Source organism: Macrobrachium nipponense, chromosome 28 (genome assembly GCF_015104395.2).
Source record: "Macrobrachium nipponense isolate FS-2020 chromosome 28, ASM1510439v2, whole genome shotgun sequence".
NCBI lineage: Eukaryota > Metazoa > Arthropoda > Malacostraca > Decapoda > Palaemonidae > Macrobrachium > Macrobrachium nipponense.
Genome location: NC_087217.1, coordinates 27,804,601 through 27,829,681, shown reverse-complemented (window position 1 = coordinate 27,829,681; position 25,081 = coordinate 27,804,601). Strand labels below are relative to the sequence as shown.

The 25,081-nt window shown below is 34.4% G+C and overlaps 1 protein-coding gene across 1 annotated transcript in view; it reads right to left on the bottom strand.

The window, feature by feature from the left end:
• Positions 1 to 17: 17 nt before the first annotated feature.
• The window catches only part of LOC135201138 (uncharacterized), a 48,071-nt gene continuing 23,007 nt past the window's right edge, over positions 18 to 25,081 (bottom strand). Inside the window, exons 14-23 of the mRNA XM_064230016.1 lie at positions 18,334 to 18,486; positions 14,872 to 15,108; positions 14,406 to 14,572; positions 13,072 to 13,197; positions 7,913 to 8,023; positions 5,464 to 5,632; positions 4,610 to 4,790; positions 2,242 to 2,341; positions 1,337 to 1,496; positions 18 to 656 (exon numbers count right to left, since the gene is read on the bottom strand). Of these exons, the coding sequence (XP_064086086.1) occupies positions 475 to 656; positions 1,337 to 1,496; positions 2,242 to 2,341; positions 4,610 to 4,790; positions 5,464 to 5,632; positions 7,913 to 8,023; positions 13,072 to 13,197; positions 14,406 to 14,572; positions 14,872 to 15,108; positions 18,334 to 18,486 (1,586 nt within the window). The 3' untranslated portion in view covers positions 18 to 474. The remainder of the gene's footprint in view (positions 657 to 1,336; positions 1,497 to 2,241; positions 2,342 to 4,609; positions 4,791 to 5,463; positions 5,633 to 7,912; positions 8,024 to 13,071; positions 13,198 to 14,405; positions 14,573 to 14,871; positions 15,109 to 18,333; positions 18,487 to 25,081) is intronic.

Below are 25,081 nucleotides of genomic sequence, written 5' to 3'. Positions count from 1 at the left end.
GAAAATAAACAAAAGCAGTGAATGAATATCATATAATAAATATATTTATAGGTATTCATACATGAAGTATACGGATATGAACATCTTAATCATTTCAAAGGTCGAGAGTGAGCTTCAGGAGATCATGGAGGGTAAAGCACTCTCTCTCTCTCTCTCTCTCTCTCTCTCTCTCTCTCTCTCTCTCTCTCTCTCTCTTTTATCCAGGCTAGAAACTGCTTGACGACAAGGTCTGCTAAAATTAGTATCCTTAATCATCATCTCTCTCTCTCTCTCTCTCTCTCTCTCTCTCTCTCTCTCTCTCTCGTGTATCCTCTGTTCTTCATTTTGTGTTTCTTGTCTATTGTTAGTAATATTTTTCACTTTATCACCGTCTTTCTTTGTATGTTTGCATTTATTCAGTTCTTTTTAGTTCATGCTTTCGTTATTCTCTCTCTCTCTCTCTCTCTCTCTCTCTCTCTCTCTCTCTCAGTCCCATCAAAATCTACTCTTGGCGAAGACCTGGAAGGGAGGAGGTCCTAGGGTGAATCCTGCGATGCCCTCGGTATCCTCCACGGGAACCGAAGGATCCAACTCGAAGTCAAACCTTTGCATCAAGGAGGTGAACAGCAGGAAGAGAGTCATCCTCGCCAGGGACTCCCCAAGGCACGCGCGGCGTCCTGCAGGGCGGGAATTTGGGGGGCGTTAAAAATACACAAATGTTAGTCTGGGATATTTTTTTTCAAGAGTAAACAAAGGCGAGGCGCTAATCAAAATATAAAACTCACTTATTGGTCATGATAATAATATAAGTTGTTCATTTCGATGTTTTAGTTGGATAACTGTTGTGTTGGATAACTGTTATATATATATATATATATATATATATATTAATGTGTGTGTTCATGCATATATATAGTATATATATATATATATATATATATATATATATATATATATAATATATATATATATATATATATAGTTAAAAAAGGACAAAAAAAATCTTCAAGACCCTGACTCCATTTGTCCTTTATAAAGAAATTTTAAAAAAATCTTTTAATAGTCATTGTCCTAGATCAGCTGATTGTGTAAAAAAGTAAATAAGAAAAAGATTTAAAAACTCTCTTTATGATTCAGTAACATAGGTCGACTGGCTATACATTAAAAATAGAAAGCAAAACTTGTATAGAAATTACAAAACAAAATTAAAATCTTTAGGAGTCATTGACTTAGATCAGCTGACTGTATAAAAAAGTAAAAAAGAAAAAGATTTAAAATCTCTCTTTAACACTCACTAACATAGATCGACTGGCTCTATATTAAAAATAAAATATCTACAAATTTTCTAAAGACTCACCTTTGCCGAAGATGATGAGACGCTCGTCTTTCCTCAGTGTCCCATCCGGGTTGATGAATCTCTCGGGCCGGAAGTTCTCTGGGTCGCCCCAGTACTCCTTGTCCATCAGGATGCTGTACAGGTTGTTGAGCACCATCGTCTTGTCTGGGATTCGGTAGCCCTGTGAGCACACACGATAAACAGCAACATAAACAAAACAAAGGAACAAAGAGTCAGAAATTGGAAATTGTCATTAGTTTCAATATAGTTTAAATGATGGTCTTGTAAACCGTAGATGAATTATTGTTCTTGACAAGATAGATAAATAAATGAATAAATAAATAAATAAATAAATGTTTATTTAATGATCTACAGCAAATTTAGTTAATATAAATATACTAAGTCGAACTTGTTTTGGGTTTGTTCGTGTTACAAGTAACTGGTTCGTATTTTGCTTTGCTGAATTAGCCTTAAAATTTCTAATGTATTTCTATATATATATTTCTTTATCTTTTATATGTGATATATTAATTCATATTTATGCACACACACACACACACGCATATATATATTATATATATATATATATATATATATATATATATATATATATTATTGTTTATTGATAGATATGTGTATATGTTCATATTTATATACACATATGTCGTTATATATAATATAATAAGATAATATATATTATAATAATTATAATAATATAGATAATTATATAATATATTAAAATATAAAGATATAGATATATATGTGTGTTGTGTGTGTGTGTGTGTGTGTGTGTGTGTGTGTGTGTGTGTGTGTGTGTGTGTATCGACTAAGAGATAGAGAAAATAAAGCCAACATTTGCTCACCAAACAAAACTTTTTTTGCAAAGTAATCTACCGTGAATTTCAACTTTACGACAGTGAACTAACCTGAAGGATGGTGTCCCTCTGGGCACAGTGAGGTACTGTGAACGGTGCGACGCCCCGGAATCTGAAGACTTCCGACAGATAAGCCTCTGTGTACACCAGGCTGGAAGAAATGAATCAGAGGAATATATACTATGTATGTATGTGTGGTTCTTAGTGTATATATATATATATATATATATATATATATATATATATATATATCTAAATAGTATATATATATATATAAACAGTATATATATGTATACGTATGTATACATACATATATAATATATGTATAGTATATGGATCATACTAATATGTATACTGTGTATAGGTATGTATAGTATGTATATATATATAGATATATATATATATATATATATATACATATATACATACACACATATATATATATATACAAAGTATTATATCTAATTTATAATAAATATATAGAAACAGTATGTTATACATACATATATATAAAGTATATATTTTGTTGATATATAGAAAATGATATATGTATATTGTATACTGTGGTATATTGTATGTTATATTATATAATATATGGATATATATATATATATATATATATATATATATATTATATATATGTATTTGCTTATGAGTGTATCTTTTATAGTTCATCTTCACGAGAACCCCTCGCCTTTAACCATATCTAAAAGTATCAGATTTTTATCTTGAAAAAAAATTGACCATTTTTCTCTATATCCTGGACAGAGGATTTTATTCCCGAGCGCAAAAGAGCGGAAATATTTATCCATGTGTGAGGCGAGTTCGTTTTTAATCTTCTCTTTATAAAGAATAATATTTTTTTAATGTCAACAAAACAATCGGATTTTTACTCTTATCTCCAGAAAGATGTTTGTTAGATCCGAAGAGAACTTTTTGAATTTTTATGAGTATGATAAAATGGTTGATCTGATGATAAAATGGTGGATCTTCTCCAGATGACAGATGGATGAAAGGTTTTGAAAAGTTATAAATTTACTTTTTGGTTATAAAGTAAAGTAAAAGTGCAATAATCAAAAATGTAACTTCATATAATTTGGTTGTAAAGTAAAGTAAAAAGTGCAATAACCAAAATATAACTTCATTTAATTTGGTTATAAAGTAAAGTAAAAAGGAAATAACAAAAAAGTAAGTCATCCACTTTAAATTAGTTATAAAGTAAAAAAAAAGTAAAATAACAAGAGAAAGCCATTCACTTTAATTTGGTTATAAAGTGAAATAACAAAAAAAGCTTATTCAGATTAATCTGGTTGTAAAGTAAAGTAAAAATTAATTAACAAAAAAAAGTTATTCAATTTCTCTACCTTCTTGTTTTCACCAACTCTGAAACGTTAGAGATCAAAGAACAGAATAACTAATTATATTATTATTATTATTATTATTATTATTATTATTATTATTATTATTATTATTATTATTATTATTGGTCTATCACAGTCCTCCAATTCGACTGGGTGGTATTTATAGTGTGGGGTTCCGGGTTGCATCCTGCCTCCTTAGGAGTCCATCACTTTTCTTACTATGTGCACCGTTTCTAGGATCACACTCTTCTGCATAAGTTTTGGAGCTACTTCAGCCTTTAGTTTTTCTAGATTCCTTTTCAGGGACCTTGGGATCGTGCCTAGTGTTCCTATGATTATGGGTACAATTTCCACTGGCATATCCCATATCCTTCTTATTTCTATTTTCAGGTCTTGATACTTATCCATTTTTTCCCTCTCTTTCTCTTCAACCCTGGAGTCCCATGGTATTGCGACATCAATGAGTGATACTTACTTCTTGATTTTTATTATTATTATTATTATTATTATTATTATTATTATTATTATTATTATTATTATTATTATTATTATTATTATTATTCAGAAGATAAAGAACCTTATTCATATGGAACAAACCTTGAGAGGCCATTGACTTGAAATTCAAGCTTCCAAAGAATAATAAATTGAAAAAAATTAAGTTCTCGTTGCACGTCATCCTCAGTAAGGATACTGTTCCACAGTCTAAAAGTGTGAGGAATAAAGGCCCTCTAGGACTGAGAAGCTCGACAGCGAGGCACATTTATTCCATATTGGTGCTGCTGTTCAGCGAATCTGGCTGCTCTCAGCAGGCAAAGGAGCAAGAACAGAGTAACTGACTCTACATTCTTCTGCATTCCCCAACTCCACAACTTTTATATACAAAAAAAAACATTTATTCCATAATGGTGCTGCTGTTCAGCAACTCTGGCTGCTCTCGGGAGGAAAAGGAGCAAGAGTAACTGACTCTACATTCTTCTGCATTCCCCAACCCCGACAACTTTTATAAAAAATAAAAAAGTGAAAAAAAAAAAAGCAGAATATCTGAATCGAAATCATACTTCGGTCTGTCGTCGACAGAGGGCAGGCGATCTCGGCCCACGACTGAATCCAGCTCCTCTTGGAGCCTCTTGGTGGCTTCAGGATGGAGGCAGGACAGCAACACAGCGAAGGACACGGATGCAGATCCCGTCTCCGTCCCGGCTGCGAAGATGTCGTTGCAGAGGGCGATCAGCTGTTTTTCTGTCAGTGAGGGAGAGATAAGGAGAGACAGGTGTTTGGATGAATGGCATCTAACAGGTGTGGGAGAGGGCTAGGCAGGATACTAGATATTTTGACGAAGTATACTGATTGCTCTCTCTCTCTCTTCTGTGCTTCATTTTCTCTTTTCTCTCTATTCTTAGTAATATTTTAACTATCTCCAAACCCTTCTTTTTGTATTTGCATGCATCTCTCTCTCTCTCTCTCTCTCTCTCTCTCAGTACATTACTAAGCTGTGGGTCACAGCATTTGACTGACAACTAGGCACCCGATTCAATACTAAGTTCAGAGGAGCATATTTTCATTGCCCTTTTCAGGAATCGAACGTGGGCCCCACGGGCACCTGGAAGAGAGAGAGAGAGAGAGAGAGAGAGAGAGAGAGAGAGAGAGAGAGAGAGAGTAATAAATGCTTACTCTAAAGAGAGCTACAAAAATGCAATCGCAAAAATAAAGACGTGAAAAATGTTACTAAGAATAGAGAAGAGAAAATTAAGAAATTAAACACTGAGAATACGAGAGAGAGAGAGAGAGAGAGAGAGAGAGAGAGAGAGAGAGAGAGAGAGAGAGGAGATGAGAATATTGTAAAATTTCCTAAGATTAAGAAAAACAAAAAAAATCTTCTAGTATTTTTTACAAGTCCTTTTTTTCAACTTACCTGAAAACGTGGCAGGAGATCCATTTTCTTTATCATAATGTTTTTCATCGTTATTATTATTGTTGTTGTTGTTGTTGTTGTTGTTCTTAAGCATCTCAATCAGATAGATGTCAATGAAGTCCCTGGGGTTATCCTGGTCCAAAGTCTTCTTGTGTTCTTGGACCGCTTTCTGAAAATTTCGAAATGTCCGTTTTATAGATTTGATGAATACAGATCTTCAGTTTAACCAAGTCCCTATAATGTTACCTGCACTTGAATACTCTTTCTCCCCGTAGGGGGGAATAGTGCCGTCAGTGCACCTCACGTAGTGCATTATAGGCATTACTTAAGGGTATTAGCAGCGTCTTTCTGTCCCCCTAACTGCAATCTTTTTCATTCCTTTTACTGCACCTCCGCTCATATTCTCTTCTTTCCATCTTGCTTTCCACCCTTCCCAACAGTTGTTCTATAGTACAACTGCTCTGAGGTCTCCCTTCTGTTACATCTTTCAAAACGTCATACAGTCAATTTCCATTTCAGCACTGAATGACCTCATAGGTCCCAGCGCTTGGCCTTTTGCCTAAACTTTATATTCTATTCTGTTTATGAGTATTTTCTAGAGATCTTCTATCTAACAGCATTTACACAGTTCCTAACCTAAACTAACCGTTACTTTACACTTGAAAATCAAATGAGATATTTCAGCAAATTTATCACATCCAAAATGGTGGCATAGGAAGAAATATAGTGATAAAAAGAATGTAGTTCGTAATTACAGAAGTCCGCTACTGCTTTTTGTGCAAATAAAATCATTATCTTCCTGAACAGGCCAGACTCATCTAGCTGTAAATTGTAAATCAGTAGGAAAATTACATTCATTGATGAAAATATTGTTTCGTAACCCTGTTAGATCATAGATAGACTTTACACGAAAAAAAAAAATTAAATCTGACTTGATATAAAATACTTCTACTGACGTCGAGATTTTCATGTCAAATTATGTTTTTTTAAACAATTACCATCTCATTTCTGATTGCCATCATCGATCGATATTTTTATTCATTTTTTTTTTCCACTCGACTAAACAAAAGTCTAAAAATATAACTTTCCACTTCTGGCGAACGAAAAGTCTAGTCACGCTGCAAAGTTTGTCGTAAAAGTCGCTGACAGAAAGGTTTTTCCTCTGTTCAGTTATAAATATTATTCTTAAAAAATAGATAGATAAATAAATGAATAAATGAAGGCTTGGTGATGGGAAGGTGAGGGGGACGGTTGTGAGTGATGGACCTACCATTTCGTTTTTATGCAAGTCTTGGCAGTTTGGGGGGTGCTAACTTCGCTCCCTAGATCACGGATTTTTAAGGGTCTCTCTCTCTCTCTCTCTCTCTCTCTCTCTCTCTCTCTCTCTCTCTCTCTCTAAAGACTGCAAGTTCCCCTGCTATGTGTAAAGGTTACAAGTAGTACCTTGGCTGCTGTGTCTACACATTTGAAGATTCCATGAGTCTGTTTCCCTGTCCGAACTCTTCCATTCAAGTATGGTCTCTCTCTCTCTCTCTCTCTCTCTCTCTCTCTCTCTCTCTCTCTCTCTCTCTGTTCGTCGGTTCGTACGTCTGTCTGCTTGGCCTTAAGTATCTCTCTCTCTCTCTCTCTCTCTCTCTCTCTCTCTCTCTCTCTCTCTCTCTCTCCAGCGTCCATACCCAGTCATTCATATATTTTGCAGGACAATCACGTCTGTCTTTTTATCTCGGGTGCAGCAGACGACGTAGCTGCCATTCGTTACAGAATCTGAGAGAGACCACCAGGCAGGTTTACTGCTCGGAAATTTTCCTAGCTCTTTCACACCTGCATTCTTCGTCTACATATTTAAGTGGAGAGAGAGAGAGAGAGAGAGAGAGAGAGAGAGAGAGAGAGAGAGAGAGAGAGAGAGAGAATTCGGCTATGTTTGCCATTAGTAATTCTACCAAAGAGAGTAGTCGTACATCTCCTCTAAGTACCAATTCTTGGAAGTTTTTAAATATATATATATATATATATATATATATATATATATATATATATATATATATATATATATATACTATATATATATATATATATATATATATGTTTATGTATTTATCTGCATATGTATACATACATTGTATGTATGTTTTTATATAAAATATAGTATATAACATATAACATTATATATATATATATATCTCATATATTAATTATAATATATAATATATTATTATATATTATAATATTATATATATTTATATATCTCTTCTATCCTACTTCTATATATCTCACTATATATCTATAGTATATATCTATATACTTCATATCTATTCTATATAATATATACATATATGTATGTCAGTCAATTCCAAACCTGAATACATACTAGGTTTTGAAACCCATTATCTCAGTGGTGCAAGAGCAATATTAAAGATAAGGAATAAAAATTTAAAAATCACAGACTAACCTCGATAAACTTGTTCACGAGTTCGAAACCGTCCATGACGATCCCAAATCTGGAGGTCTTCGGCATCACGTATCGTAGGAAAGGGAACACCTCCACGATGCTTCCTCCAACCTGGGAAAGAAAAAACGTAAATGGTTATTATTATTAGTATTATTACTTTTTTTGGGGGGAGGGGGGAGGCGGCTATCACAGTCCTTCAATTCGACTGGGTGGTATTCATAGTGTGGGGTTCCGGGTTGCATCCTGCCTCCTTAGGAGTCCATCACTTTTCTCACTATGTGCGCTGTTTCTTATTATTATTATTATTATGAAAACAAACCGACAAAATTACTGGGTATAACTTGTTTACCTTTAAATACAAGTAAACAAGTTATGCTCAGTGAAGTTTTTGTTATTATTATTATTATTTTTTTTTTTTTTTTTTTTTTTTTTTTTTTTTTTTTTGCTCTATCACGGTCCTCCAATTCGACTGGGTGATATTTATAGTGTGGGGTTCCGGGTTGCATCCTGCCTCCTTAGGAGTCCACCACTTTTCTTACTATGTGATTATTATTATTATTATTATCTAGTATTATTATTATTATTATAAATATTATTATTATTATTATTATTATTATTATTATTATTATTATTATTATTATTTTATTTATTTATTTTTTTTTAAACCCTCTATCACGAGAGTATATGTAATGTTCTAAGAAGCCCAATATGAAGATGAACCCAGCGAAGGGTTCGACAACTTTGTAAAGGGTTTTTAAATTATACAGGAACTCTTAACATATTTTTTTATTATTGTTGACCCCTTAGAACATTATTATTATTGGTTGCAGGTCCACAATAATATAGCATGTGAATATAAGGTCTTTAATGGATATTAAAAGCTTTCGAACCTTGTTCTGAAGATGAACCTAGTACAAGGTTCGAAACCTTTTAATATCCATTAAAGACCATAAACTCACATGCTGTATTATTGTGGACCTGCAACCATTGCCACCATTTTCGACACGGAAAATTGTGCCCATTATTATTATTATTATTATTATTATTATTATTATTATTATTATTATTATTATTATTATTATTATTATTATTATTATTATTATTATCTGTTTCCACGGCATTTAATTTATACATAGTCTTTTCTATACTTCTTATTATCTACTTTTATCTTATTGCATCCATTTTGTTGATGACCAGATTGCTTACTCCAATTGCATAACTATAACTAGTGTATTACATTTATTATTGCACGTTTCAAACTATCCAACTGAATCTATTACATAAAACTATTTCTGTTTTAATATTTAAAAAAAAACCATAACCTCGACATGCAATGGCATCTATATGCTACTACCAATCCCCCGTAGGGGGTTAGTTCCGTCAGTGGACCTCATGCGGTGCACTGTAGGCATTACTTAAAGTTCTTTGCAGTGTGCCTTCGGCCCCTAGCTGCAACCACTATCGTTCCTTTTACTGTACCTCCTTTCATGTTAGCTTTCTCCCATCTTACTTTCCACCCTCTCCTAACACTTGATTCATAGCGCAACTGCTCTGAGGTTTTCCTCCTGTTACACCTTTCAGACCTTTTACTGTCAATTTCCATTTCAGCGCTGAATGTCCTCATAGGTCCCAGTCAGCGCTTGGCCTTTGGCCTAAATTTCATATTCAACTCACCTCAACTACTGCCCATCTTCCCAAAAGCGGAAGGCCCACCCTCTTGGAGAATTACAGACTTGGAAGTCAACAACAGCAAAAAAGAAAAATGAAAAAAATAGCAAGTTGTAACAGGAGAATCTCTAACCCCATTATCCTCAGAGAAAACTTTGTGATTAAAGAGTCCTAAGTGTACGGAGGAAACAGGCTTATAATTGAGGAAATCTAATTGTACTCATCTCCCGGGTTAAAAACTCCTTAATGAAGGAGAGAATTCTAAGCCTAAGTCAAAGGAACGGTTAGGGATGCAATCACCATTAATCACATCTTGAGGGCTGACGTAAGGCGCCTCCTCCTCCTCCTGTTATTAAGGAAATAGCTTTCCTCTTTTCAAAGAGTTACTTGTATAATTACCAAGTCACCTGCAAAGAGGAACCTTCGTCTCCTTAGTTTCCGTTTCGCTGTATTTTTGTCGTTGGCGTCTTATAGACCTGTTTCGTAGGCCCGGATGTATGGCTATTCCCGGAGAGACATCAGCAGAAAGAAGCCTCTGAGGGGATTGTGATAGGTTATTCATATTGGCAGGGGGTTGGTGGGGTTTGTGGGGGGAGGGAGGTCAGTTATTTCACGTGACCATTTCTCGTCTCTCACTGGCAGAAACAATAGGTTACAAGAGCTAAAATGAAACCTGAAGAATTCCATTTAGTATCCTTAATTTTTAATTTCCTGAACTTCATTCCAAAGGGAATCAAGGTTGTGTTATATATATATATATATATATATATATATATATATATATATATATATATGTATATATATATATATATACATATAGCGTAAGAAAGAAGGGGACCGGGGGGAACATTCCAAAATCCATCCACGATTTGTCCACCCATTGGTTACTCCTAAAATTGTTGAGGTAATATAATGAATCATGTCATGCAATTACTTCGTCCTCTGCAATTGTCATGAAACTCGTCAGTTGTTGCCAACCTATTTAAACACTGTATTGCTTCCCTACAAGATTTTGCAAAGGTTATGAAAATGATAACTGTTTCAGATTCTCAAATAAATATAAGGAGAGGAGAGGTATTCTTATTCATTTTCGTCTCAGGCAGATACAGATAAAACCCCTATTAAACGTTAGATCTGAGTATTTGTACGAAATTCCTTCCAAAATATATTATCTGATTTTCGAAACAACAAAATATTTGTTCCTTGATATTTTGCTAATATAAAGACGTAATTGCCATTTGGAATCAGTTGACTGAACAGATAAAATATCAGTAATTGCCTTAATAAAATATATAACTTTCCGATTAAAAGAAACTCTGCCCAAATATTTGAACTGTATTTTGTACTGGAAGTATACAAGGAGAGAGAGAGAGAGAGAGAGAGAGAGAGAGAGAGAGAGAGAGAGAGAGAGAGAGAGAGAGAGAGAGAGAGAGTTTGTGGTTGAGTTTCGTCATTTATGTTTAGTTTCATACTTTTATTATTATGATTATTAATATTTCCCAGATATTTGCCCAGCATTTTGTAATGGAAAGAGAGAGAGAATTTCTAGTTGGGTTTCGTCAGTTATGTTTAGTCTCAAAGTTTTATATAAATAATGATTAACCTTTCCAAGTATAAGCATTGATAAAGGTTCTTCACCCTCTTCAACTTCTTCGAATTCACTTCATTTTCCTAAGACGAATATCCACAGAAGCACAGAAAGGAACATTTAGAAAGGAGCAATAGAAGGAAGCTTAAAGCAAGGAGCATATAAAAGGGAGCATAAAGCAAGGAGCATATAGAAGGGAGCATAAAGCAAGGAGCATATAGAAGGGAGCATAAAGTAAGGAGGATATAGAAAGCAGCATAAAACGAGGAGCATATAGATAGGAGAATATAGAAGGAAGCATACAGATGGAAGTATACAGAAGGGAGCCTATAAAAGGGAACATACTATACAGAAGTACAGAGAGGAACAATGAAGCACATGCAGTGTTTAAATAGGTTTGTAACAACTGACGAATTTCATGATAATTGCAGAAGACCGGGCAACTGCATAGCATGCTAGATTATACTACCACACTAATTATAGGATTAACCATTTATCAACAGAATCATCATCGTTGCATATTATGGAATGGTCGATAAATTTAACAATTAAATTCAGGTATGGCATGTCGATCATGTATACAATAATTTATTGTTGAAAGGACTGATACATTTCAGATAACATTCATCATCTTTTGCTCATAAAACTTAAAATACGTGAAAATTAAAGTAATATTCAATTTCATTGTTAGATTCACGTATTGATAGGGCGACCACGTGGCCAATACCTAGTCCTTTTTCCAGAGAGGGAATTCGATGTATTTTTGCTCAAAATAGAGGAGCTGACGCCATCTATTGACTGGACTACAGCATTTTGATACGTGGGGGAGTAAGGGTCTCAGATATTTGTTAAAATTCTTTGTTTCTCGTAAACTAGAGACCCAAATCCAATGGAATAACTAGTGTATCTTTTTATTATAATAACGTTCCATTAAAGGTCAATATTTTAAGTTAATATAATGTTAGTTAGGATTTTATGAAGTCAAGTGACGATCAGTTTCACCCGCACCAAAATTTCCTTCGTCCAATGTAACGCCACGTAGATCCAGGACTGCCAACATAAAAAGTTGGCATTCATGTGTTGTCACTGAGAAATATAAAGCGATTCAGTTGGCACATGAAAGTATAAATGACAAATTGTAATTATTCGTTATCTCTAGCTTGGAAAAATCATACGTAAAGTGGTACATTTACGTGGCTTTACTTTGTCCAAAACCTGGCAGGTTGGCAATTTTGACAGCACCGGCTCCAAGCGATGCAAAAAATACCAACACAAAAGTGAGAATTTCGTGTTATCATTGAGAAGTATACGACGATTCTAAGGAATATTTTAAAAAGAAGAACCACAGTTTCATTATTTATCATTTGTATATTAATATTTAACGCAAAATGGTATATATTGACAAGTTTGTCTTCGTATAAAACCCAGCAAGTTGGCAATACTGTATATTCCACATCCAAGGAATGTAAACATCGAGCAGTCGTTAAAGTATTTTGCCGGCCGAATATTTACGTAAAAGACGTACTTAGTACATAAAATAGTCGACATATAGTAAATTTGCACTTTTCTCTAATAAAGATATTTATCGACATACTTGTACAGTAGGTACACACACACACACTATAAATACCACATAGTTGAATTGGAGGACTGTAATAGACCCCAATAATAATAATAATAATAATAATATAATAATAATAATAATAATAATAATAATAATTTCATAATTTATTTTACCACGATATATTGCACTTTGTTAAACAACGGTACACGTAAGCACGTTTATCAACCGATGGGTAGCACGTCAGGAAATGAGAGAGAGAGAGAGAGATAGAGAGAGAGAGAGAGAGAGAGAGAGAGAGAGAGAGAGAGAGAGAGAGAGAGAGATGCAAACACGACTCACCTCGCCAGCCCTGAACATCTGATTGAGTCGATCGACAAGATACGTCAGTTCCGGGTCGCTTCGGTTGAATCTGGCCCCGCCCATCAGCGCCCACAGGATGTTAACGTTGGAGACGCCCACCTTGACCTGCCAAGAGAGGAGAAGAGGTTTGACCTCATTGGTGATGGGACAAGAAAGGAAACATTTTGAATTCATTTAGAGACCTGTCAAGAAAGAAGTTATTTGACTTCGTTTTTTTATCTGCCAAGAAGTACTATATTGTATTCATTTTTGTCCTGTCAGATAAGAAGGCATCAATTTTTGTGTTCATAGTTGACCTGTCAGGAGAGGCCTGGCAAAAGATAATAGACTAGACTTGTTATAATAATAATAATAATAATAATAATAATAATAATAATAATAATAATAATAATAATAATAATAATATATGTTGGAAGAAGACCCTCTTTTAGACAAAGTCTGTTGAGTAAAATGGCAGAATTCAGCGAATTAATCTTATATATTATCTTTCCTATTTTTCTTATTACTCGCTTTTCGGGCTCAGCGATACTCCTTAATAATTGGCCAATATTAATATTGGGAATAATGCTGAAAGTAGTATTTTGTTTAGTACATGATTTTTTAGTAAAAAACTGGTATTACAATAATAATAATAATATAATAATAATAATAATAATAATAATAATAACTCCCCTAAATAGTCTTACTCTTGTATGAGTTCTAAATTCTTATTCTCTTTCCTCAATTTTGTTTTCTATTATATGTTACTCTGTTCTTGGCTTCGTAAGTAAATTTGACTTGTGACCCATTTTTTATCCCCCACCTATGAAATATGCACGAATCATTTAACCCATTTTAACTCAAAAACTTTCTTTTCCCTTATTATCACGATTTCTGAAGGCCAGGCACTTGACTTTGTCCATCATATAATTCTCTGTATTTTTATTTACTCGTCGTCTGGGCTAGCCAAGGATTTAAGGCTGTCCGTATGTCTATCTGTCCAAATTATAGAAAAGACTGGGGACACTGACAAGCCTTATTTATGCTTAATGCACGTTGTGTGCTCCTTTATGTAAGAATATTATATTTTTTTACGATGTTTTGTTCTGGTATGCTACACATGTGTATGTCCAATATGTCCTTACATAATCCACATCTGAATCATGTCACAATTTTCAACTCTGTTCATAATCATTTCTCATACTTGTTTTAAATTTCATCCTTTTAGAGTCTGATGGTTTTTATGTCTGTTTGTTTGTCAATGGACATTTGCGTCCGAAATAAAGCTGTTTTGTTAGAATATCCTGTTCACTGACATTTTGCAGAAGACTTACTTGCAATTCAACGCCCCCTTCGGTGTCCTGAATTTCCTTGATCAGATCCGAGGCTTCTTCGTGGATCACGGCTTCGTGGGAGCGCTTCCCGAACCCCAGGTTCCTGAAGTGGTGCAGGGAGAACCTCCTCTGGTCTTTCCACAGTTCTCCTTCCGTGAACATGACACCTTTTGATGGGAGGAAGAGTATTTAGTATATGGGGCTTGGCTTCTGAAGTTCAGTGGAGAGAGAGAGAGAGAGAGAGAGAGAGAGAGAGAGAGAGAGAGAGAGAGCAGACCGTCAGTATGAGAAATTCATCGTGTATAAATACAAAACTGCAATGAATCAATAAGTATCATACTTCAGATGGCGTGTACACCAGCCACCTGGCCAAGTTAAACCCAAGATCGATCCTGTTTCTACTTAGTCAGGATGTATTTACTCTGAATGCCCTTAAGGCAAGTGAAAAAAACACACACACACAAACCTCTCTGGATTCCTCCGTCCCTCAGCCTCTGAATGAGGACCACAGGACGTCCGTTGAGGTCATCGTTTCCTAAGGACTCCTTCAGAGCTTCCCACCCGTGGACGACGACCGCAGGCCTGTCTCCCAGGTACAGTCCTAAAACCGGCCCGTAGACGGAGGACAGACGCCACATGTGTTTGTGGACGAGATGCTTCTCCAGGAATGGCCCATATCCTACCATAGGGTAACGTGGTGGGCCTGGAAGTAGATCAAACAGTTAGTCAGTCAATAAGGATGTAATGTTCTTGAAGATGTGCCTCGAAATAAGTATGTCAGTCGATAAGGAGGTAATATTCTTGAAGATGTTTTCGTTGATATTCAAACTGGGTATTTCTCTTAATAAAAAGAATTTTTTTTATTCAAAGTCAGTTACATTTGAATTCATACATTCTGTTGTTTTGAAATCTGACTGCTTTGATGATTTCAAAATTAAGGTAAAATATCTTGTAATGGTCCATTTTTATGGTTTTATAATTCATTTTTTTTTTAAATTAAAAGCTTTTTTTTTTACTATAGATTTGTGCTATAGAAGTTTAGTTTCGAATCCTTGCAACTTTAGAATTCACCACAAACATTTGCTGATTTTCAGTAGTTTTCGTTCTCGTAGAAAACGCTTCTAGAATTTCAAGTAAACTTCATATTATTTTGACGGCCTTAGATATATATTTACATTTACGCCACTGGATTTCTTTACCAATAATAATAACAACAATACATATAGATATAGATATTAAATTGCTGATCTAGTCAAAGAGTTCTCGCTCTCAAAAGACAGACGAAAGAACAAACAGACACTACACCCGGGATAACACAGCCTTTCGGTCCCCCTTCTGAGGAGAATATTTCCCGGCAATATCCCAGGATTAATAGCCGAGCAGGCTCAGTCAGCATCCATGAGTATTAATGACCCAAGATGCAGGTGCTTGCGAGAGCCTCTCTCCTCTGCCTGCTGCTGCGGCCTCTATGAAGATGAATTGCAGCGTTGCCACAACTGGGTGTGTGTGTATGCCTCGCCTCGGGGCTGAAGATGGATCGTGGCAGCAGTTTCTTTATGATTATATATCAGGGACTGCGAAAGTGTCCCTTATTCTTTGTATTGTGCGACCTCACTTACTGAGGACAGAATCTTTCGATTGTTATTGCATTGCAACCGGAAATAAATGACTGACTGTGATGGTTGTTTGTTTAGATTCGTTAGAAGGTGAATGGCAAACGTGATGTCTTTAATATTACATATGGAACAAGCTCACCACAGGAGCCATTGACGTGATGTTCAAGCCTCCAAAGAATACGATGATTATGCGAAAGAAGTAACAGAAGGTAATATGAAATACAGAAAGAAAAGATCAGTTATTAGAAAAGAAAAGAATAAATAAAAATAATTGATAATTAAATAGCTGAAAATTTCAGTAAATTATCAAAACACAGGTATATACAGTCTCTCCAAGTGAATGACGTCATAACGAAAGGAACTCTTTGAAGGAACGTAGTTGTGAAAAAAGGAAACACTCTGAAGTTCTGAAGTGTTTCGTTACTTTAAAGTATAACACCTTTAAAGTAAGAAACACTTCAGTACAACGATACAGTTCGTAAAGTAAGGAAACGCTTTAGAGGCGACACCTTTAAGTATGGAACATTTAAGAGGTATGACACCTTAAAGTAAGGAATACTTTAGAGGTATGACAACCAATAGTAATGAACTCTTTACAGGTATGGCACCCTACAGTAAGGAACACTTTAAAGGTATGTCATCCTAAAGTAAGGAACACTTTAGAGGCATGACACCTTTAAGTAAGGAACACAATAGAGTTATGACACCCTAAAGTAAGGAACATTTTAGAGGTATGACACTTAAAGCAAGGAATACTTTAGAGTTATGGAACCCTACAGTAAGGAACACTTTAGAGGTATGGCACCTATAAGTAAGGAACAGATTAGAGGTATGACACCGTACAATAAGGAACACTTTAGAGGTATGACACCCAATAGTAAAGAACTCTTTACAGGTATGACACCCTACAGTAAGGAACACACCCTAAAGTAAGGGATACTTTAGAGGTATGTCACCTTTAAGTAAGGAACACTTTAGAGACGCGACCCCCAAAGTATAAGGAGCACTTCAGTACAATGACACAATATCTGAATGAAAATGGTATTAAGTTAAATGGAGCAGTCCTGTGTATGCTTAAATAAACATCTATGAAAATGAAATGACGCATTATTAATACAAGAATTAAACAACCCTCTACACAGCACAAAGGATATTCCCGGTCTCTAGAAGTGCACGTTAAACAAACACTAATGGGAATTGATGGAAATTAATAGAGAGGAAACGTCCTCTGTTGCCTGAAAAACACAGCAACAAAGAAAGAGAAGTACAAACGAGCGAGTGATGAAATATGAAATAGCATGTATAAAAGCATGGCATGAACCGACCTCTAGCTTACTTGGGCGCGAGCTAAAATCTACGGTCAAAAGGAGCATTGTTTCACCAACGAAAATTAAAATAAATACGCTACATTTTATTATAAATAATTGTTCTGTACTGTTCGACATTCACATTATTTATTTTTGACATTTTCATTCTCATAAATAAATCACAAATACCCTATCCTCAAATTCTTGTATCTTTAACTCAACGCGAATCGCCTTTATCAGACCTTTTTAGGCTTTTCAATAGACCTTTCCTAACCCCAATAGGAACAACAATAGCAAGAACAACAAAGTAGTATGTAGGCTTACTCCCCGAGTAAGCAATAAGTCAAGGAATGATCTAAGAGTCTTCCTTGCGGGGAAATGTTCCCTTACATTATTCATTTAATGAAGACGTGTACAATCAGACGTAGCAATGCTTGGAGATGAGAGAGCAAGGAACAGATAGAAACACCTTGAAAAGTTCAAATGAAAACAGCGACCCCGACTAAGGGATCAAGTTGGGAAGAAGAATTATTGGCGTTGACTGGGAAGACAAACTGCCCTATTTTGCTTCTTTTGTTTTGCACAGCCTTTATTAAGGAATACTTATTTATATAGATACCTAAAGCAGAAATAATAATATTAATCATTCAAAAAATCTGCATAATTATTAATGATATGAATTTCATCATGAAAAATTAAAGAAATGTTACAGTTATAAAAGCAATTAGCAATAACATTCACCTTATTTATAAAGTAACAATTATTACTGTTACCTTTTTACAATACTAGCAGTAGTAGTAATTATATTATAATTTTCATCATAATGAATTAAAATATGAAAATTATTATCCTTATTTTTTAGTAAGAAATTATTGCATCAAACAATGAAAATACAAATAAAACGCTACACCAAGAACTAAAAATTTAAAAGACAACAGGAAAAAATAATACACCAGCCAAAAATACCTTGCGAAGCTATTGAAAAAGCCAAATAAAATACCATACCAGGTGGAAATCCCTTTGGTTTTCGGGTGTTCAAGTACAAATACGTCACAATCAACACCAAAAATGCCACGACCAACATTTTTCCTCTTCTTCTCCTCTTCCTCTTCTTCTTCTTCTTCTTCTTCTTCTTCTTCTTCTTCCGGATTCTTTCGTCTTATTTCCCTGGGTCTGTTGAAGGAGAAGATAGAAAAGGAGAGATGTTAATAACCGGAGAAGGATTATAGTAGATTTATTGTTTGGAGAAGGGAATATATATACATATATATATATATATATATATATATATATATATATATATCTATTATATATATATATATATATATATATATATATATATATATATATATATATATATATATATATATATATATATATATATATACATATATTTCAGCTAGATGAGGACAAAAAATAGACCGTGGATGTTGCAACCGCCATTCTAAGAATTGACTGAGACTGAACCTTTCTGGTGACATCCCTTACAATGGGATATATATATATATATATATATATATATATATATATATATACATATATATATATATATATATATATAGATATATATCAAGGAAGCCCCAACATAAACCAGCAGGAAAAGGGTCATAGTTTATTACAATAAGAGACGTTTAATGCTGACGTCAGCACATCCTCAGTCTGCAATTAATAATATAAGCAAAATACATTACATGCGTTAAATTACACATAAAAAAATACACATAAAATTTAGTACAAAATCTAAAGTAAGAAAGGGGGAAAAGATAAAAACAATTATATATATATAAAAATTTAAAATTAAAATTGATAATAACCTATTCGAGAGCAGAGAAAAGAAGGAATGACAGCGAAACTTAATACGTTTCCAATAGCCCAGATCCAAAGAACACCGGGAAAATAAAGTAAAAGCGACATAATACGCCGGGGAAACAAGAAGCAGTGAGAAAGTCCCGAAACTCGTCCGTATGTCTAAAGAAACTCCTTCTCAACATGATAAAAAAAAAAGTCCATTTGAAACTAGTTTCACATCAGGTGTGAAACTCACAGATCTTATTTTCTTTTATTGATCGATCGATTCATTGTTACTAAAACTGACGTCAAAATTGTCTTTATACAAACAGATGACAAGGAATTAACCTAATCTTAAGTGACTAATAGTTTCTGCTAATCAGGTCCTTGGAAGGCTTATCACTGATAAGGTCACGCCCGTAGGTATCTTATCTTTCGTGATGTCGAAGTAATAATCAGGGTCTTGATATATTGATAAACAGATGGAACATACTCCGAATAGCTTCGCGTGTAAGTGCGTATTTATGTATGATTGGATATGTGGTTTTATATATATATATATAGATAATAATATATATATATATATAGATATATCTATATATATATATATATGAATGTATGTACATACATATATATATATATATATATATATATATATATATATATATATATATATATATATAAGCGAATACCACAGGAAAATAATAGTCAGAAATCCAAGCGCTTTCGTCTTTACTCAGACATCGTCAAGGAGTTAATGAAGTACAATTGGAGATAAAGGTCTCAGGTACAAAACAAGATCAAGAATACCAGATGGTTAATTGTCAAAAGGGTAAAAATTAAAAGAGATAATCCAGGATTATCGGATATCACACGGTCACAAACCTAACCGAAACTACAAAGTATCTTTACAGTCCAAAACATGTAAAAAATGAATATATTAATTTTGTTGCTTATATTTATCTACAACTTTTTTCATAATGAAAGCATCAAGTTTAAATAAACCAAGACTTAAATTTATAACATTTCTATTATTTGACTTGATGAAACAAGATTCAATGATATTCCTTTTAACTGTGTCATTACATGGGATTAAGGCTCTTGCTTGACTCCAGTTAATAGGATGGTCTAAATCTCTCATATGTACGAATAATGCATTCGATATTTGCCCAGTTCTCACAGAATATTGATGTTGTTTGAGACGTTGTGAAAGAGATTTTCCTGTCAGTCCGAAATAGACTTTATCACACTTTTTGCAAGGGATTTCATATATGCAGCCTGGAAGATCTTTAGGAGAATTTTTTATTATTAAACTCTTGACATTAATATTAATGAAAATAACATTTATGTTAAATAGCTTTAAAATTCTAGGAATATCTAAAAACCTTTCATCATAGGGTAATTTTAGAATGTTATGCTTAATAATTCAAGTTTGTCATTAGTTGAATAAGATGTTTTTCTAGCTCTTTTCCATGCCACATCCATAAAAGTCCTTGGGTATTTAAGCTTCAATGCAATATCATAAATAGTTTTAATTTCAGCGTCAATAAACTGCGGGCTACAGACACGTAAAGCCCTTAAGAACATCCCAGAAAAAACAGAGAATTTAACATTTTTTAGCAATTATACGGACTTAATAAGCACCTTTCCAAAATAATAATAATAATAAAGACGCAGTCACGTCACTCTGTAGCCACAAAATCTACCTCTCTCTCACGACGACTCCAACCAAACTGCTTCTTATATCACAGACAAACGCCGAACACCGTGCCCAGTTACATATATGCTACGAGGCATGGGGCGTCGTAGGGCCCGTGGGTGGGTATCCATCCGTCGGGAGGCCTACGGGAGGGTAGGATGGGGGGACCATGGGAGATAGGATACCCGGAGCGGGCATTACTTGCTCAGCATCCTAATTTTCATTGTGGGAGGACTGTTACGTATGTCGGCCCGCTGGAGGTTATGCAAGGGGTGTTTGTTTGTAAGTTCGTTCGTGCGTTCTCGTAATCTTGTGTAACTCCGATGACAGTTTGAAGCATTTGTTGCGTATGTCGTAGTATTTCCTCTGGTTTTCTTCCAGTGACTGTTATTCATAGATAGATTATACGTAGTATCTTTTTCTGCATTTTTCAGTTTCATTTTTATGCACCGTAAGTTTATATTTCTCTTTATCAAAGAATAACAAGAACCTATGTTACCACTGTTTTGCGTTTTCTTCGTCAGGTGATGGATTCTGACCTACTTGTATATCTTCTTGATTTTTAGTACATTATCTACGTATTGATTAATTTATTTTTTCTTTCTTTATAATGAGTGAGAGCTCGTCTTTCTATGTTTCCCTGTACCTTCTCTTACTTCTTAACAGGCGCCATATTATTCTTGGGAAGCTTGCATTTCAAGTCAGTGGCCCCTTCTGACTAATAATAATAATAATAATAATAATAATAATAATAATAATAATAATCAAGACCTGGAAATAGAAATAAACAGGATATGGGATATGCCAGTGGAAATTGTACCCATAACCATAGGAACACTAGGAGGCACGATCCCAAGATCCCTGAAAAGGAACCTGGAAAAACTAGAGGCAGAAGTAGCTCCAGGACTCATGCAGAAGAGTATGCTCCTAGAAACAGCACACACAGTGAGAAAGGCGATGGACTCCTAAGGAGGCAAGATGCAACCCGGAACCCCACACTATAAATACCATCCAGTCGAAATGGGATGACTGTGATAAAACAAACAAAAACTAATAATAATAATAATAATAATAATAATAATAATAATAATAATAATAAAAATAATAATGATAATAATAATAATAATAATAATAATAATAATAATAATAATAATAATAATAATAATAATAATAACTTGATTTAATATAATTTTCTCCTTTATATCCTTTTACTTTTCGTGGAAATTTCCATAGAGCGAAGTTCCCTTCTAATCGTTTGCAGGCAGTGTAGAAATCCCGCTGAACGCCAAATTAAAATCCTGCGAAGTTTCGAAGTCAGGCCTTTCAGAGGAAAGTCCTTTCTCAGGTATGTGTGTTTGCAACACGAATTGATTTCACGTAGCTACAGGGACCTAAGTGTGTTTTCCTTGAAAAAGTGCTTGTTTTATTCATATATATATGTATATATATATATATATATATATATATATATATATATATATATATATATATATATATTTATATATATATATATATAATATATATATATATGTGTGTATATGTATGTATGTATGTATGTATATGTGTTTGTGTGTACGTATGTATGTATGTTTATGTATTAGTTTATGGCCCACCTACAGTAGAGAGTTAACTGTCTAAAACTCCCAAAATACTCATTCCGAACATCGGTTTTTTTTCTGTTTATTTGTAAATAAAAGGATGATTGGTGTTCTTAATGGTTACTTGCAAATAAGCATTTGTAGGGCATAAATTGTCAACTGAATATACATTCAGATTAAACTGATCATAATCATAAATCATTTTTTTATCTCAAAAGGAAATGAGCAATACTTATCTATTTATGTATAGATATATATTCATATATATATATATATATATATATATATATATATATATATATATATATATAAATGTGTGTGTGTGTGTGTCTGTATGTATATATGTGTGTGTGTGTGTATGTGTGATCTCGTTATATGGACTGTTAGCACCCAAGCCTTCAAAGTAAGCAGGCTTGGGACCACCCTAAAACGGGATCGTTCGACATGCATACTACTATAGGTCACAAAGCTGTCATTAAAAAGATCTTAGGTCTAACAGCCTCATCCCCAAAGGACTTGCAGAGAACTCTCTCTCTCTCTCTCTCTCTCTCTCTCTCTCTCTCTCTCTCTCTCTCTCTCTCTCTCAAACAGATAGATAGATAGATAATGATATGAAAATCCAAACTCATCCAGAAAAGGGTTGCTGGACGTAAAGGAAAAGTCCAGTCAGAAGTTTCCTAGTTTTTTTGTTTTTTTTTTATAACATGAAATAATTCCTTAGCTTTTCCCCCAAAGGTTAAAGTCAAGAGTTTCCAAGTATCGAAATCTTGGAGTTCCAAAGTCTCTGCCTCAGAGGACGCCGTCTCTCTCGATGTTCAATGGATTTCGTTTTTCGTGAACTGATGGGCAAACTGTCTGACCATAATTATTCGTTTTTTATTAGTTTTCTGTAAAAGACAAACTAATGAGATGGCTTTGTCTGTCCTTTCTGCGCTTTTTCTGTCCGCGCTTTTTTCCGTTCCGCATTTTTTTTGTCCGCACCTTTTTCCGTCCGCATTTTTTTCCGTCCGCATGTTTTTCTATCAGCACTTTTACTGTCCGCACTTTTTCTGTTAGCATTTTTTTCCTTCCGCATTTGTTTCTGTCCGCACTTTTTTCTCTCCGCACTTTTTCTGTTCGCACTTTTTTCCGTCCGCATTTTTTTCTCTCTCTCTCATTCTATGTCTTCCCTCCTACAATACTTGTTTATGTCATGTGCAACTGTTTATCTCTTTCTTCAATGATATTTCTGGTGATAGACGTTCACTCTCGACGTGGTTCGGAAGTCACGTAAAGCCGTTGGTCCCGTTGCTGAATAACCACTGGTTCCATGCAACGTAAAAACACCATACAAACAAACAATGATATTTATCATCACCATTTCTTCAGCAGTGTTGTTATTCTTTGATTACTTTCGCTTATCATATCAATAATTTACTCTTCCATATGTTCCAGTAACCTTCTCTCTCCCGTTCTTTCCCACTCCCATTCCAGTCTTCATTTTCCCCTTTAAGTAGCCCCTCCCTTCACGGTATCTCTCTTCCAGCGACGTTCTTTGATTTGCCTCTTCCAGTACCCTTCCCTTCCAGAGACTTTCCTTCCTTTTTTTTCCTTCAAGTGCCCATCTTGCTTGGTGAGACGTACCCGCGTGAAGTCAGATTAATCAACAGATATCACAAGTTTAACATACGACTAGAATTTGAGAAATATCTAGAAGTGTTCGTGAACTATCGGTGATAAGATTAGTGTGAAAATAGTAGGATAAAGCGTCTTCTAAGTTAGTTTATCAAGTGTAATACTGTAAATCAGAACAAGATGGCAGTAAGTTCCAACTGCGGGAAGAAGTGGCGTAATTTAGCTTGCTTGGCGGATTCGCAATACGATGAGGTAGCAGGAAGGGAACTGGCATTTCTCATCTATGAAATCAGCAACAGTCCTAACCAAAAAGATACAAAAGCATTCATAGATATATTAGAAGGATATAATCCTTCAAACTGGAACAAATCTAATGAAAACATCTTGAAAATAATTGAAGAAGTTCCAAATAAAATCCAAGTGGTCAAGAGACTCATAAAGAAAATATACATAAACCAACATATTCCGACAAAGAAAATGAATAAGGTGAATCTTGTGAATATCCTAATTGACGCATTAGGAAAAAGAATGCCAAAAGCATGCAACTGTGTAAGTTTGGTATAGCATAGTCAATCCACAAAACCTAATCAGAAAATGTGCTGCATGCAACATTCCGACCCATCCACAGTGTGCTGAGGTAATACGTACAAGATATGAGAAAAGATACAAGAATTTTTTGTTCAACATGTCTATCATGGATAGACAATGTTATTAAATCAAGATTGAATGTACAAATAGTTGAGGATGAAGAAGAAGAGAAGAAGAGAAGAAGAAGAAGAAGAAGAAGAGGCGGAAGAGAAGTAAACAAAAATGAAATGACAGAAAAAAATAAGGAAAACAAAGAACAAGATAAAAGTATGGATGCAGAGATACTCATTGATACTACATATGAGGCAAATAAAGTCAGCAATACCTACGAAGAAATAAAGTTACGATATGACAACAGAAAAGCGAAATCCCGAAGAGGCTCTACCCAGATCTACACAATGACGGGGAAGAGGAAAAAATAGACAAGAAGACAAAATCTGCAACCTTTTGAAAAGAGGGAATTGCA